Source organism: Tyto alba, unplaced genomic scaffold (genome assembly GCF_018691265.1).
Source record: "Tyto alba isolate M040663 unplaced genomic scaffold, T.alba_DEE_v4.0 Super-Scaffold_42, whole genome shotgun sequence".
Lineage (NCBI taxonomy): Eukaryota > Metazoa > Chordata > Aves > Strigiformes > Tytonidae > Tyto > Tyto alba.
Window position 1 is genome coordinate 5,529,678 of NW_024881318.1, and position 16,817 is coordinate 5,546,494.

The 16,817-nt window shown below is 49.3% G+C and overlaps 1 protein-coding gene across 4 annotated transcripts in view; it reads right to left on the reverse strand.

Moving 5' to 3' along the window:
- MAPK4 (mitogen-activated protein kinase 4) overlaps nt 1-16,817 on the reverse strand; it is a 46,315-nt gene continuing 29,498 nt past the window's right edge. For 3 of the 4 annotated variants that reach the window (XM_042804804.1, XM_042804802.1, XM_033011192.2), the window contains 4 exons: nt 13,544-13,688; nt 7,666-7,827; nt 5,329-5,530; nt 1-3,494 (listed from right to left, as the gene is read on the reverse strand). In XM_042804804.1, coding sequence (XP_042660738.1) covers nt 2,807-3,494; nt 5,329-5,530; nt 7,666-7,827; nt 13,544-13,688 — 1,197 coding nt within the window. In that variant the 3' untranslated portion in view covers nt 1-2,806. Of the gene's footprint in view, nt 3,495-5,328; nt 5,531-7,665; nt 7,828-12,964; nt 13,059-13,543; nt 13,689-16,817 lie in introns of those variants that run through there. The other variant, XM_042804805.1, reaches the window with a different exon arrangement.

Sequence of the window (16,817 nt, forward strand, 5' to 3'; positions counted from 1 at the left end):
GAAGGCTCAGGCCTTAAATTTTATTGTTGTAGATGAGAAATAAGTCTGGCTTGTGATTGGCTGAGCACACTCAGGTAACAAATTAAAGCCACCTCTCTTAATCCCCTTGCTTTCCCAGCACGTGACGCCGAAGTTTTGGAACAACATCAAATAACAGCTCACGAACCGAGATGGAAAACCTGAAGCGGTGGCAATACACTCTGTTTGCTTCTTGTGAAGTTAGTATTACACTTTAACTGTGGTCCCTCAAACTCCCACTCCTCCTTAGAAGACAATATTCAAAAGCAAAATTATTACTTTCATGGCCATAGCAAATAGTCCTGCATGCCTCTGGTGAAAATGTTCAGCCCGAAAATAACAACCCACGGGAAATGGCTTCTGGTTTCAGAGGATGTGGCGACTGATGTCCGCCGAGGAAAATGCTGGCATGGTTTGATCGCCGCTGATTTCACATGTCAGCACACCTCCGTGTTTAACCCAACGGTAGCAAATAGTTGCTGAATCCGTCAGAAAAAGAGTTTTAAACGTCAGATCTCACACTGCTGACCTTATCCCTCTGGTTTAAACTCCGCCAGCTCCCCAAATCCTCATTTTCAGCTGATGCCTCCGGCGGCAGTGTTTGTGCATCTCCCACCGGGGCGTTACCGGCTCCTCCGCCCCGGGGTGGCACCGGGCAGCGATGGGACACAACCGCGGGTGCTGCCGCCTCCCCCTCCCTCGGCACGCGCTCGCCGGAGCGCCGGCAATCCCAGCCCCATTCCCAGCCTTGGCCGGACGCTGCTGGGCACACGGCGAAGCCGAGCAGGACCACGGGTGCTGGGTCGTGGGCTGCCAGGGCCGGATTTGGATCCGCTCCGCTGCCGGGGCGGCCGCTTCTTCGGTGTGTGAATTGCTCCCACCACCGGGAAAAGTGCTGAGCTTAAGTTGAGGTATATCAATAATCTGCAACACACTGGAAACCAACCCCCTGTTTCTCTCGTCTCCCCCTTCTAAACCGCTGTGGGGGACATCCAAACACTCGAAGCAAAGAGCAGAGCCCAACAGCCTTGCCTTCCAATTGCCTTCTCCAACGGCCTTGCCTTCCAGATGCCTTCTCCACCCCTGCCCCAGGGCTTCCACCCCAACCCACCCATGCAGCCGGCAGCCTGTGCTGCTTATCAGCTGGAGTAACGGCGTTTCAGTCAGCCTAAGCAGAGATCTTCACAATAAGAACAAATTTTTGGGCTTGCCAATGCCTAGCACAAGCTCTCCTACAGCTAAACCCGTACCTGATCCCACCCAGAACAGAAACAAGGGTTAATACAGTAAATGCTGCTGTTAGTTATCACCCAAGCCCCACATGAGTTTTCTTCACATCTCAGGACATTTAGTGGATTGCTTGTTAAAAGGGTAGAAATAATTTGTACAGGAACAATAGTTAAATGCGGATCTTGGAGTTACTAAGTACAGTAGTTTCCCCTTTACAAATGAAAGTAGTGCTGCTGTGCTGGAGAGCACAGTGACACGATGGCAAGGAAAGCAAAGCCTGGCTTTTATGACACTATTTACAGATAAAAAACTGCCGAGTAGGATTAAATATAAGTATAGAACATTTCTTCCATATACAAACTCTTGTTAGCTGATTAATTATTAAGGTGCTCAGAAGTGTGGATGAAAACAGAAGTTACAGTAGATCAGTTGTGTTTGTGTCTATTTACAAACCACGCTCAGTTGCCTGCTGACACCAGCATCTTCCAAAGAAGCTGGAAGCAAAGTGGCCAGTTACGAATCTAATGCCACAGGAACTGTTGTTTTCCTTACAGCATCTTTGTCAGAAGGTAAAATAGGAGTACTTCCATTCCTTTTTTAATTAGCCAAGGTGGGTGCCCTTGCTGAGTCTGTGCAGCTGGTGGTGCCAGGCAGCATCACACTGTGAGACACCCTGTTTCTAGCTCTCGCCTCCCGTCCAGCCCGTACCACCACCACCAGTTGCTGGTCTGCTGGGCAGCTGCCTCAGGCAGGACTGGCAGCGCCAGGCTGTTACGCTGAAAATCATCGTGTGGGGCCTCCCGAGTGCTCGGATTGCTCAGACCTACCCCGTGCAACAGAAGGGAGAATATGTGCGAGAAACCAAACGAGGAGAATCTGCTTAGCACAAATTTTGTCTTCCAATCAGAAAAAAAAACAAAATTAAATCCCGAGTGGCCCATATCCTGTAGGTTGAATTCCTTCCCCGTTAACATTCTCGAAGAGTTATTTTCTGTCTGATGGCCAAACTCTACCTCTAGCTCCATTCTCTGCTGACTGATGGCTGACCACAGACACTGCCTGGCACCGCGTCTCTCTGTACCGCCTGTACTCACACGGGTGCCTCAGAGGAGCTCAGAGTTTGGGGTTTTGGGAACCCATCAAACCAGGAGGGTATCCGACCATAAGGAAAATTCTGATTTTGTCCTCATCATTTTAAGATGCTATAGAAAAAGAAAGGAAAAGAAGTTGATTTGACTTCTGTTTGTAAACTTACCATGTACTGTCACCTTTCCCTCGTACATTTAAGTTTCAAACAGGTTCCAGAGATTGCAAGGCAAGAGTGTTAAGGCAGTATAAGAAACTCAGTATTTCATTCTCACCTCTTGATTCCCTTAAAGGTATTTCTAAGGCGTCAAAAGGGGCATGTGGTTTGTGCTTGCCTTTTCAGAAAAAGGCATTCAGTATAGTGTAAAAAACAGATGCTCAATGACAGACAGAAGCCACTCGGCCCCGGGCAATGGCCACACCATCAGAGAGGAAGGGGGAGATACAGTGGGGTTTCCCAGGTGTGTGTTCCTCACCATCGCTCTTTCTGGTACACCTCTGCTTGTACAATCTCACCGGGGTGCTCAGGTATGCAGGCCCCGTTGATGTCATTAAGCTTGTTGTCTGGAAGATCCTCGGGTTTTGTGCAAAGTTTCAGTGCCCTGGAGATGAAGACGTCCAAGTCAAACTCAGGGTCTGTTTCACTGTTCACCTCCGTGGGTTCTTTGTGGAGATTGTGAGGAGAAGATGGCAGGCTCCGTTCCTGAATCTCTGGAAGAGAACTGGGACACTCAAGACCCACCTGCGTGCTCTTCACCCACTGAGCAATCTCCAGAAAGAGGTTGGATGGTTCTTCTTCCAGGGACAGCTCAGCTGTGGGTGCAATGGTTGCTCTTTTCCAGTGGGATAAATCTAAAATCAGCTTAGGCTCTGAGTAGTGATGAGGCTTATTGTCTCTCCACAGCAATTTGTCCAAGTAGGAGGGCGACCCCACTTTGTAATCACACGATTTCCCACAATCGGCATCAAATACTCGGTCCATGGATGAGTGGGAGAGCTCCAAGAACCTTTCCGAGCTGCTTTGTGAGTATTTCCGTGGATCGACTTGTGCTTCTTCAGCGATGGATTCAGACCCTGCCCGGGGATCCCGCTGAACCTCATCCATGTCATGGTATTTATCGTGTCTCCATTCCAAGTCGGAGGAGAGGCTTACGTGATACCTGCGAAAGACACGCTGCCATCAGACACGCAGACGATGGCTTTGTTAGAAACAGCAGTGCTCAAACAGATATATGCACGCTGCTGCTGCTGTTTTTACATTTTTCTTGCTAATATGCTGCTTACCTACAGACCGTTACATTCTAATTAATATTAGGGACCTTTTTCTTGTGTATTAAAAAAGGCAGGGGGATGAGTAATTTATCAAGAGTCAGACGGGACCAGTAGTGGGCATAAAAGCCCAACAACCAGACCAGCTGTCCCCTTCATTTAGCCCTTCATCATCTTCCCTCCACTTGGCTTTAAAACATGATTAACAATATCAATAATCAAACTCTCCCTCAGCCCACAGACAAGTACCCACAGTGTGAGCACTCCTAGTTTGTTGCCATAAAAATAGAAAAGATGGGCTTAGATCCCCACTGAGATTGGACATCACCAGTTTACTCTGACGTCGTGGACCACGAGCATCCCTGAGGGTCACCTTGCTAAGTAATAGCTTCTCAGGCCAGTCAAACTCCTTGATTGCAATTACCCGACAACACCCATTCTCAGCCACGGTTTTCGAAGTGACATCTAATTTACTGGTTCCTAACTGAGCTGCCTTTAAAAGATGCGTTATGCCTGGTACTGGGGCTCTGTGTCCTGGCAATGAAATGCTCTTTGGGTGTCCCACAACACAAAGGCAAAATCATTTCCCATCTCTAAAGCCCTCAGCTTGTGTTGCAAAATTTATGGCCCTATGGCAAATGTCCCCAGCTGGGTGCCAGGACCAACAGTCTAGGTCCCACCTCTTATGTTACACCAAGAAATATAGAAGCCAAGAGATAAAAGGGTGACAAAGTGACCTCCAGCAGCTGATTTGCTGTTTTGGGGACTGTAACTGGCAGGGATGCTGGAGCTGTGGGGATGCACTGAAGAGAGATATCCTGAGAAAAGCTCTCAGCTTTCCTCTTTATCTAATTTACCTGGTTGTTCCCCCCAGCCTCCACCCTGATACTTGTTCACGCAGGCAAAGAGGTTAGTAATAGTGAAGGCAAGGCATTTCTTTAGATTATTTTTAAAATGTTGGTGAAATACAGCGGATTAAGAAGGCGAGGGGATGTAATTGCTATGCAGAGAGGAACAATGCCACAGACATCCTCAGCCAGCTCACCCTGCTCAGCTGGAAGGAGCTCTATAGAAAAGTGAACCTACTTAATTCTTAGCTGCTTATTTTGTTCTACCTGCTCCAGTACTGGGACTGGTCTTGTAACTGGGGTAATCGGCTAGGACATGAGAGATCTCAGCTCAAGGCCTTGATCTGCTCTAAACCTTCTGTAGAATTTTGAGCAAACCATTTAAAAGTCAACACAATTAAGGATTTTTTGAAAGACCCCAGATCTGTGGCCTCTGCTGCTTATGCACCCTGGAAAGTGATAAATAGAGAGCTCCAAATCAGGCCTGGTCCCCAAAAAGTGCAAAAATTACATTGTTTTATAGCTTATATTATAGGGACAGAGGACAGCGGGAAGAACCGTAGCGTCACTTAAACAGATGTAACCCAAATAAAGACACATAGGCTGTGAACCAAACCAAGAGCAGAAAGATATTTGGTGACTGGAACATGCAGACTCAGCATCTACTCCCTGTGGAAATCAATGATGAACCCCTTGTTGGCTTCAGCCAGGTGCCAGCCTGGGCAAGAATTACAATATGGTATAAAAAAGGAAAATCAGGTGTCTTTCCGGAACGTGCCTGAACCCAATCACAAGCAGGTCAGAGGCTCACTAGCCAAGCTCTGCCTAAAGAATCTAAAGTATTATCTGGCCTCTGGTCCAGCCTTCGGTACCATACCTGTCCCAGTTAGACATCTGGCTCTGGTTGGCTTCCATCAGTAAAACATCATCAATCTCATCCTCGATCCGGAACGGATGCTGAGACACTGGCTCATCCTCAGGGCAGGAATACGGGCTCATGTAAGGATGCTGCAGACCCATCTCAGCCGTTAATCGATCCATAGGGTTAAATGTCAGTATCTTCTCCAGAAAATCAATAGCTGTGAAGCAGAGAGAAACAAGCTCATTAGTTCCTCAAAAGCAATACCAGCTTCCTTTCCAGGACGAGCCTGGAGAATCCCCTACAACAAAGCCCCTTGAAGTAAGGAAGGAATTAAAGGTCACATCCTGTGTGCATCTAAAACAGGCACTTGTGTCCTTGCTGCATCCATCTTACTCCCCACGGGAGCTGTGTGCTTGCAGTGGAGCAACCTTGCAGCCTGCAGGTGTCAGAAATGACTGTGAGAGCATCACCCCTCCACAGGACAGCATACACATACTCTACCCAGTGCCGTGATCCCGGGCTGGAACGCTAAGCTCATGCCCCAAAAAGACCTTGGGACGGTGTCGGGATTTGATTCCGTGCTCTCAGATCCATCTGACAAGCACGCTGGGCTTCAGACAACTGATTTCACATTCTTTATGTGCAACTAAGCAGGATTAGATTTGAAGTGCAGTTTTTAAAAGTGTTCGGCATGACCAACGCTATGAAATTATTTTACCCATTAATATTTAAAGAATTTCGAGTGCATAAAATTATTTTAGAAAAACTGTGGAGCATGAACACTTTCTACAATGATGAAGGAGGAAATTAAGTGCAAATAAAGTGACTAGAATTAAATTTATATGTAGAGGGATTGTTGTGATTTCTTTGATGATTCTTTTTACCAAGGTTATGTGAAAAGATCAAAGCCTGTCATTAAAGACGTTGCTTATTCAGTTGATTCTTGGTGCATGGAAGAGTCCCTTAGGGCTCAGGTAAGACAAATAGGAATATGCCTTTCTTCAGTTACAATTTTTGCATTGTACCTTCAGAAACGTCCCCATCAAAGATGTAATTGTGTGAATGGGACAGTTTATTTAGGGACAAAATCACTCAGCAGAAAGGGCGGGCCGTACCTATTGCTTCAGGGCTTAAACATTAACCAATCTTGTCTCCCACGAGATTATTTCGTCGCTTGGACCAATTAAGTAGGAAGGAATCAATAGCTTCATCAGGTCACTGACTGCGGGCAAGAAGCGTGGAGGAACGATATATTCCGAGCCATATATTACAATATATTACGGGTCAGAGAGGCAGGAAAATGTCAATGAATTATGTGAGGGGCACGGGTGACCTTTCTTCCTGCAGTAACAACAGGGAATAAATCCATTCCCACTTGCCGGCGGCTGACGCCGTCCCTGGGTAACCCCAGCCGATGGGTATCGCACTGCCAAGCCCATAGAGCAGACGTCTTACAATGAAGAATTATGCCAGCAAACATAAAGCCAGGCTTGGTCCTGACGTCTTCCCAAAAGCAGGTGGCCAGGTCCACCAGCCTAGTTTAAGCTTTGGAAGGAGCTCAGAAGAGCTGACGTGCCCTGGTCCACACTGCTCAACTCTGGCTGCTGCCCTGCAAGCTCTCACTGCCCACAAAGCTGCTCCGGGCAAAAGCTCAGGTCCAAAAGCCTGTGGTTTGCAGCTCCCTTGCAACAACACGCTGCTGATTTTTTTTTTTTTTTTTTTTTAAGCTTTAGCCAAATGTGATATTTAGCTGATGTGATATCCAAGCGTTGCGGGCTGCTACATCCTGACACCAGTGATGCCCAGACCTTGGAGCACTTGGGCAACATTCCTGCCTGTAGCAACCACCTCGCGGAGTTCAGATATTTGTGAAGTAAAAGCACTTATTTTTTTTTTTTTCCTACTATACAATCGCGTTCATGCAAAAAGCGCGGCAAGAAAATAAACAGGGCTTGAAAATAACCCCTGGGCTGAACCCTCACAGCTCAAGAAGCAGCACAGGAAGGCAGGGATGCACCTTGAGAGTGTCTTGGAAGACTATTTCACCCTTTTTTTCTGTAGGAGCTACCTGAGAGAAAGCTACTGCATCACGAGCGCTGCCCTGCAGCCCACACCTTCCCCGGTGGGATGGCAGGCAGGACCTGAGCGGGGGACAATCGTGGGGATACGTGAGCTGCATGTGGGACCGTGAGCTGCAAACCCCCAGATATCTGAATCCTGTTCACCAGCGTTCATGCACTTGGCCTTAGAGGACGATTCCTGTGATCCCTGGGGGAAACAGGTCTGGGAACTCGGCAGCTGGGGGAAGCCCCAGGAGGAAGATGCCTCCAAAGCCAGCGGGCACTACGGTACCTTCGCTGTCCACCTCGGGGAGCAGCTTGCGCAGCGGCTTCCTCACTTCCCAGGTGCTGTTGATGAAGGTGGGCATCACCTTGAGCAGCTCCTCTTTGTCCTCCTCGTGGATAACGGGGATCGTCTCCAGAATAAGTTGCATCTGTTCCAGCTCGTGACCCCCTAAACGGGCAGAAAACAGGCAGTGAGATGAGACCCAGAAGTTAAACCGGGGGCGGGGTGGGGGTGGGATTATCAGCCACCCCTGTGAAATGAGCCACGTCACCGCAGTGCCGCGATCTCCCACCAGCCCCTCTGCGCTGACGCTTCCAGGCGTCAGCCACCGCTCTTTGCTCCAAGGAGAATGTCCTCACCACCTTCTTATGTCCCCGGGTCACTTCCCTGCCCCTGTGTTCCCACCCCGTCGCCTGCCTGAGAGCTCGCCTTCCGGTTCTCCCTCCACACAGCAGCACACGGAGTGCCTGCTCATGCACGGCTTCAGGGGAGATGCCTCCACCTGCACACACACGGGCTGTGCAGTCCCCAAAGCCCCCATCCCTCCCTCTCCCACTCATGTCAGTGGGGCTCCCAGCCACGTCACCCCATTTTAAGGGTGAAAAGAGTTAACTTAGATGATTTGCCCTCCTGGCGTATCACCCTGAGGCTGTCAGGCTGAGCAGAAACTACCCAGTCGAAATCGTGGAGGTGGGAGCTCTTACCCACGGGTGGGCTCCATACTGTGTGATGGAAGGAGATGAATATCTGCTCCAACGGCCACAAAACATGGCTGGGTTCATTCACAACCCCAACGATAACAAGAAGATCATGAACCCAGCTCCAGGGGTCCCAAAGCTTCAGCTTTAAATGAATGCAAGTGCTCAACCTCTGTGCTCTCCTGATGGGAAAGGCTGGGCGCCAAGCCAAGCGAGCTTGGTGGGCACCAAGTCAAGGATCTGGTGGTGATAATCCCAACAACCACTGTGGGCAATCATATATTTTTAATCCTTTTCCTTCGGGACATATTTATCCAGGCATCCCTAAGTCCCTGCTCAGGACTGGCTACCTGTCAGTGAGAAGCAGCAGTACCAGTGGAGCAGAGCCAACCGCCTCATTAATGAACGTTAATCTCATTCTTTGGCGCACTACTGGATGTGACCAAGAGCTCCACAGCTGATTTCCAGCTTCCCACATGTACAGAGAATCAGCCTAGCAGAAATACTATTGATTTTCTGTCTGCCAGAAGCGCCAGTTATAAATATTCTGTTATTAGAGGCAGGACTATCCATTAAGACAGCGAGCTGGCTGGGGCGGACAAACCAAATGGGGATTTTTGGGCTACCAAGTCCCTCCTGTCCAAGCCATGGATTTCAGGCTGCTTCACTGGGAAGCAGCACCCAGCTGATCCACAGCAAGAGAAGCGAACCTCATTTATGGCACAGCACTTCTGACCAGTCTGCAGGGAGGGTAGAGAAGCCAACTCGTAGGGGTTGGTGGAGACCATTGCTGGCTTCATGCCCTCAGGCAACCCTGTCCCTTTGGAGGTCCCTGGCACCTCACAGGGGCTATCCTCCCCAGCTCAAAGCTCCCTGTGGGTCTGCAGGAGGTTTCCAGACTCACATCCACGGAGCTGACCCCAAACACTCCTCCCCAGGCAAGAGAAGTTCCAAACACTGAGGCTGGGAAAGGGTCTCCATCCATCATGGCCTCATCTCTCCAACAAGGTTTGGTTCAATGCAGTCGTGGCCACTTTCACCCCAGATGGCAGAGCTCTGAGCCAGGACATGGCAGTGAACTTAGACAACCCCAAAGCAACACTGACATTAGCACAGCTGGTCACCATCACACCACACATTTGCTCAGAGCAAAGCCTCAGAAGACGATAGAGCAACGGGAAAAGAGAGAGAAACAATTGGACACAATCCTAATATCAATCCTGGGCAAATTACATTTTTCCTCATCTAGAGTTTTGCAGTATGGCTCCTGGAGAAACTAAAGATGACCATCAGGAAACGAACACCTTGTTAGTCAGGATAATTCCCAAATGATGATCAAAATTACAGGGTACTGAAAGTCACAAAGGCCTCCTGGGTGTTCTTCTCTCAGTGCAGCTCCAGCCACTGCTCACTGAAGGTGCCCAGCAGCCAAAAGGCACTGCGTTTCATCACACAAGGAAGCTGCTAATGCAACACTGGAAGCCCTCTCAGGAACCCAATTCTCCACCATTACTAGGGACCTTCCGGAGGCATTAATTCCTGAAAAGAAAAATGCAAACTACAGACAGAATAAACACAATGTGCTGTTGTTAGCCGATGACAGAACAAGGAGCTCTGTGTCATGTCTTGGAAAAGGGAGCCCTTCCTCAGGTCCTGGGTAAGCCTCCAAGCCCTGCTACCGAATATTCTGGGAGCAAACATCAATCCCACGGGAAAAGCGACCGTGCCACCTCCTAGCTCTTGGTCTCAGGCACAGCCCCACTGGTGAACCCCGGAGACATGTGTGAGGACAGGCAGCTTTTCTTTTTCTCCTACATTCTCTTGCTTCCACTGGAGATGCTTTTGGATACGTTTTGGCAGCGGAGGGTGGAAATGTCACTGGAGGGAGCTGTAGCCACTCAGCTATGGACACTCTTCTCTGGTTTCCACGCTGCTTGTGGTAGGGAGCTCTCTGAAGGTCTGTGAACCAGATTTTAGCTGTTGATGTGCTACGCTCCTGTGAGCCTTGGGTTAGCCCAATTTCTTGTGCCCTCCCGGGGCTCTGCCAAATCCAAAGCTGCTCCTGCCACCGCGGCTGTGGGGAGGGCAAAGGGCTGGGGGTCCCTCTCTGCTGGGTGTTCATTAACTTGTGCAGGAGAATGAAAGCAGGGAGTGACGTCTATTCTTAACAACTGATCGCCTTAATTTAACTGCATTAAATTAACCCAGATAGACTACTGAGTTAATTATATTGACTTATGCTAAGCATTCAAATTGTGCCGCTGACGCATACACAAACAACCATTTATCCAGTGTAAGGCAATTACTGGAGGTTTGCAACTTTGTGGGAACAACATCGCTGTTATTTCCCACGAGGTGTTTGCTGGTGACCAAGGACTCTCCCTCCGAAAGTCTTGTCCCACAGCAATGGGGGCTGCAGCTGGACAGGGGAAAATCCCTTCTCTCAGGCAAAGAGGCAAAAATAAAAGCAAAGATGAACCCATGCTGTCATACAAGTGTTTGCCAGTTTTAGCTACTCTGAGTGGTTGGATTTTATTCTCCTCCTCTTTGGACACCAGCAGATGGAAGGTGGTTTGTGGCGTGGGACACCACAAGCACTCTGCCCCACTGCCATTCTCCCACCCCAGCTCTTCTTTACTGACTAGTGTAGGAGGAGGCCAGGTAAATGGGGCACGGGGCCAGGACATTCCTGCAACAACTTTATAGATGATTTCTAAAGCAACCCGAAAGCAGTATGTACTTTGAGCTTTGGTTTTCATCCCCACCCATTAACTAACCCCTGCCAGCATCTGGGGGCTTATTAAGCAATCACACAGGGCTGGAAAGCAGAGAAGCAGGGATGTTTGCAGCACTTGTCCAGCTGAGCCCAGTCCATGATCTGCCAGCTCCCATCTCCCGGTCCCTAACTTGCTGTGGACTCTCAGGAACCAACCTGCAGAGCAGGCTCCTGTACGGCGGCTCTGGGGCATCTCGCCTGGGCAGCTGGGACAGAACTGATCTCACCTGCAGCCACGTGCAACACCAGCACGGGCACTTCGGTTTGTCTTCCAGATGCTCTTTATGAGCAGTAGTGGAAAAATACATATTTCTAAGGCACAATCCCAGCTGAAGGCAGACAGATAACAGAGGCCAGATGAATCACACCCTGGAGCTGCCTCTGCCTCTGCCTTGAGCATGAAAGAATCATCAGGGACCAGCTGGGACACCGAGGGAGTAGATGGCTGGTGACAGCCAATGTAGCTTCTACCTCTGGGATCCACAGACAGCATCAAAACCAAGCTGGGGCTGAGAGAGGGGTCAAGCAAAGTTTAGAAAACTGGGATAAACACGAGTGCTTGGGTGCTCTGATAGGGATGGCCAGAGAAGAACCTGGACAGCCAGTCTTGTTTTGCTGTTTGACATGGGGGGCAAGGATAGGAAAAGAGAGATTGTCCAAGAGGATTGTCCCTGGGGCTCCAGAGACACCCAGTTTAGTACGAGGCGGTGCGTTGCTCTGATCTGGTGCAAATCCTGCAAGACCAGGACCCTGCCATCTGTGCTGGGGTTTGCTTCTGCTGCTCTGGTTTCCTTGGGGTTAGTTTGGGTCCGGTGCCCTGGAAAGGCATCGTCCAGTTTGCTTCCATCCAAAAAGCTTGGAGACTCTCCCACGGTGCAAACCACAGCTTGGCAAGGGGAGGCAGCTGGCAGAGATGCCTGAGGAGCTCACTCACGGGCAGCATCTCCCAGCAAGACCAGAACATGCCCCGCATCCACAGGGACGAGCAGCACGTGGAGACGTCCCTACTCCTTGAATATATCCTGAGGCAGCAGCAGGACCAGCCAGGTCTGATGCAGAATTTCCAGAGCTGAAATCCCTGGACTTGAAAATTTTGGGGAGGGGAGACCAAGGACGAGAGGAAGGAAGGAAAGGGAGGCAACTTTAATGATCTTTTTGAAATGATACTGACTGCTTAATTTTCAGCTTTCACAAAAGAAATATGTAAGCTGCAAGTGGGAGTGGGGCGGGAGCAACAGAGCAGCTTCAATCAAGAACTGGCTGCAGAACTTTGCGGTGAACTGAAATATTTGCGAAGAAAATATCCTTCTCCATTATTAATGGGTCTAATTATTTATTTACACAACTCTGCGAACAGCTGCTCATGAAATGCGTTAAACCTTGTCATTCAAAACACTAATGGGGGATGGAGAGACAACCACGGAGGAGCACTGCTGCAGACCTTGGGCAGGGAGGCAGCTTGTTCAACAGGCAGGGAGTGGCTGCTTCAGTCCTGAATGAATAACTTCACGTCCCGGCTCAGAAAGAACAGCTTTGCTCCTGACAGTAGCGTTTTTGGAACTGTATTAAACAAGTATTTGCTGTTTAAATGTCCCAAGAACATCAGAGTTGAGCTTCAAATGCCGCACTGATAATTATGTGCTCCTTGCCAGTGCTTTTTTTGTTGTCTTCTCCTTGCACTGCACTTTTACAACTCCAATACATGCCTATAGGAAAATCCTGAACATGGCTGAAAACAGGTAGTGGTGTTCAAATGTCTCCCCTCAAAAAAAAAAAAGCAATACATTGAAGGCACCAATCACAATTCAAATCTACAGCATAGAGTACAAACCTCTTGGGACAGGGAACACATTATCTCCTGTCCTTATACTCCATCCTATGATATTTTTTTAGCATTCTTCCTCCCAACAAAAAGCTCTTATTTTCTGTTGGGAAACACAGAAACATAAAAAGGTTTTGTTGTCTCATCAGAATTGTTCTTTGTTTGGGGTTCTGCTTTTGCCAGCAGACCGTCCCTGCACGGCAAGGCTCGGCACGGCCACCATTGGCCCCAGCCAGCCTCAGGCACCCCACTGGCTGTCACCACACCCACATCACCACGTGTCCTTCACAGGCAAGCACAAGAGGGCTGAGTGAAAATCAAAACGGTAACTATTCTCCCACCCCAAGGGCTTGCCTGTCTCAGGGAAGTTTGCAGCAACCGAGGCACCCTCTAATAGCAGAGGCTGAGCAAGTGAAGTTTGTTCTGGAGACAGCTCTCACGTCTAATAACCAACCTGTCGCGATGCTTCATTGCCTTGGCTGGCAAGGAGAGGGGAATTCCCTTTGCCATGCTAAAAAGCCTCTGAATTGGGTAGCAAGGAAGAAGGGAAGGAGGAAAAAAATTAATCAATGGCAGCTAGAAACCTACCAGCGAAGAGCATCCTTCCTGTCAGCATCTCGGCCAGGATGCAGCCGGCTGCCCACATATCGATGGCTTTGGTGTAGTTGTTTGGCGAGAGGAGGAGGCGGGGGGAACGATACCATTTTGTTACTAAGCCTTCGGAAAGGTAACCCTGAAAAAAACGAGACAGAGAGACATCAGCAACCTTGAAAGAGAGCTCCTCTGCTCCTCCCCGGTCAGCCCTCATTGCTCGCCACGGCCTCACCATCGGATGCTGCAGAGGAACCTGCCCAGCACGCCTGTGCTGCATCGATGGCAGGCTGCGGTGGTGTATCTTGCAGGAAGCAAAGAGGTGAGGCATACACCCCTGGAAACAGAGATGCTTCGGTGCTCCAGGAGGCAAAGCACTTGCTGCACCCCAAAAACTTATTTTCTGTTTGTTACCATGCTATTGAAGCATCTTCTGCAAAGGACAGATGGCTTTAATAACACAGATTTGCAGATCACACCTGCCACAGTTGTATCAGGTCACTGTTAGAGGACTTAGATGTATTATACAAATCCCAATGTGACAATCTGAGGCATTTTGGAAGTTGAGCGCATTATTTAAGTACTTTGCTGGGTCCCAGCTATAACTAGCAGTCTGTGAAGGAAGCCTTTCCCAGCTCAGTACTCCAAGCACAGTGCTTAGATTTCCAAACGTCACCTGTTTGCAATGTTCTGCCGATTCCATCTCTCGTTACTCCTGTATCTATAGTCCCTCCATAGCTACCTGAACCGCTGGTAACAGCAAGCTACGTACCGCTGAATTCCCACGGATCCAACTCCCAGCACTGGCGCTGAAAATGAATTTTTAAAGGGCAGGAGCTCCCAGGAGTGCCCATGCAAGAGCAGCTGCTCGTGGGCCAGCCCAGTGAGTGCCGGGGGGACACAGGACCGGAGCAGAGGTGGCACAGGGCTCCCACACGGGCAGCACCCAGAGGCTGTGCTCAGCAGGATCCGGACTCGCACAGAAGCCAGGCAAGTTCTCCGCGCCCGCATCCTCGGGATGCTGCTGCAGTGAACCCTGCTTTGGTCTGGGGTGTGCGCTGGGAGCTGTGGATGAGCCCATGCAGCGTCGCGCAGAGGTGAGGTGTGGGATCTTGTCATAAAGAGGAGAACAAAGGGACGGGCAGAAAAACAGGTTTATGGGGGGGGAAAATCACAACCACTTGGAAGGAAAGTCTCCTGGACCTGTCTTAAAGCATCGCCGAGCAGGTAACACAGCCCTGCAAGGCAACTCCTGAAAAAAAAATGCCATGGGGTCAGTGGGAAAGCCGTTTTGGGGATTAGCTAGCTGCTCCAGAGCTAGGAAACCCTGCTTGTTCTGCACTCAGCCTGGGTTTTGCCTAATAAACAGCCTCCCTCCCTCGCTGCCCAGCTGCTGGGGCCTCCGCGTCGCCCCCGGCAGCCGGGTGGCACGAGGCAGGTCCTCATCCTCCGTCCTACTTTGTTTGCAGTGAGGACGGTGGGTTTGGGATGCTTGACCTGGTTTTAAAGGAGATCCCTTCTGCAGCACCCCAGGGGACACAGGCCGAGCGCCGTCGCCTCTTTGGATCACAGCCCTCCCGTTCCTGAACTCACCCGGGAGATTTAACACAAGCGCCAAGCGCTCAGCAGCTCCCGCGGAAATCAAGGGGACGTGTTCAAGCCTGTAAATAATGCTGGCATCCTAAGGGATGTCCCAGTGCCCCCGGCTTCGCTCGCCCGCCAAGCTCCGGATGCGCGGGTGCCACGCTGGGGTTTGGACATGAATGGTTATTTCATCAGAACAACGTTGGAATATTCGCAAGTGGGATTTTCTGTACCAAACATAACGCGTTAACAGAATGAGGTAGATGGAAGCACAGCAGAAAAGACAAAATAAAATGAAATGATAAAGTTGAACTGCATTTAAGTGCCGTGAAACATTTGAAGGGTATCAAAATGCAGTAAGAGCATAAAACCTCGGTCCATCCTAACTGATACAGTTTCATAAACTGTTTTCAGTTGCAATATGATCACAATTCTCCCATCAGAAATGATTCAAGCAGGTCATTTTTTTTTTTTTTTTTAATTCTTCCTCTTAACTCCTTTTTCTCACTCCTTATGAAAAGGGCTGGAGCAAAGATGCTAACAGGGGCTCTTTACCGTTCTAGTTTCCCAAGGCACACGGGCCGGCGTCTCCGAGCATCCCCCCGCAGCGCAGACGTGCCGCCCACCCGCCTCTCCTCTCGCAGCACCGGGGGAATTTCTTTGAGCACCACTACAAGGTTTTTAATGCTCCTCTTCCCCCAATGCAGGCTTTTGTTCTGATTTACAAACGTTTATGTTGTCAAGTTTTTAATCATAAAGGGTTTGCTTTTAAAAGAACATTTTAATTTTGATTGTCCTAAGGTAAGTTGTAATGGAGACTGATTAGCTGAGAAGTTTCATTTAGTGCTGACATGTTTTTGCTAATGCAGCTGAATCAGAACTGGGACAAAAGCCCCCAGGTGTTATCTGATCAGACCACTGCTTTTCAGCTACTGCAATTGTTCCCAACAATGGAGACACTGATATTTACTGGAAAATCCTAACAAAATAAACTTTTGGGATAGTGACCCAGGGCAATCCATGGCTGGAGGAATTTCTTCCCTTTCCCAGCAAAGGAGTGCCACTCTCCTTACAGATTTAACGCTCGGTTCATACCTTTCTCCTCTCTAACAGCAAGATGGATTTGAGTTCTTGGGTGTGTGTGCACCATGCAAAATGTGTGAGCAATATATTGCAAATATCTGTACATTTCAACAAGCCAAACCTTTTCTTCCCCTGGCACCTCTTACGTATCAGAGAAAATTCCCTGCAAAAAATCACCGAATATTTTGGACACATCTTCAACTGCTCCTCTGCCACGTGAAGTTACTGGTGGTAACTAATTGGCAGCACTTCTCATTATGCTTCCTTTTTCTGCTACCCGCCACCACGTATTTGACTGTCATCTCCCTGTTTTCATCTGCTGAATAACCCAGACCATTGGGTCACCCACCACCAAGCCCAGGAAGGGCCCGTGGAGAGGAGCAACCTACAGCTTCTTTGCATCCCACCGACTCCTGGACCATACAGTTTGACACCCCCCTTGCTTCCCATGGCATTTCACTGCTGGGCTCGGGGATATCCCTCCGCTTTTTCAGGGGGGAAAATACTGAGAAGGGTTGATGGGTAGTTTGAAAATCAAGACTTTTCCATCCTCTGGTGGGAGCAGCTGGGGAGCATAGCACCCCAGTCCTGGGAGGCTTATGCA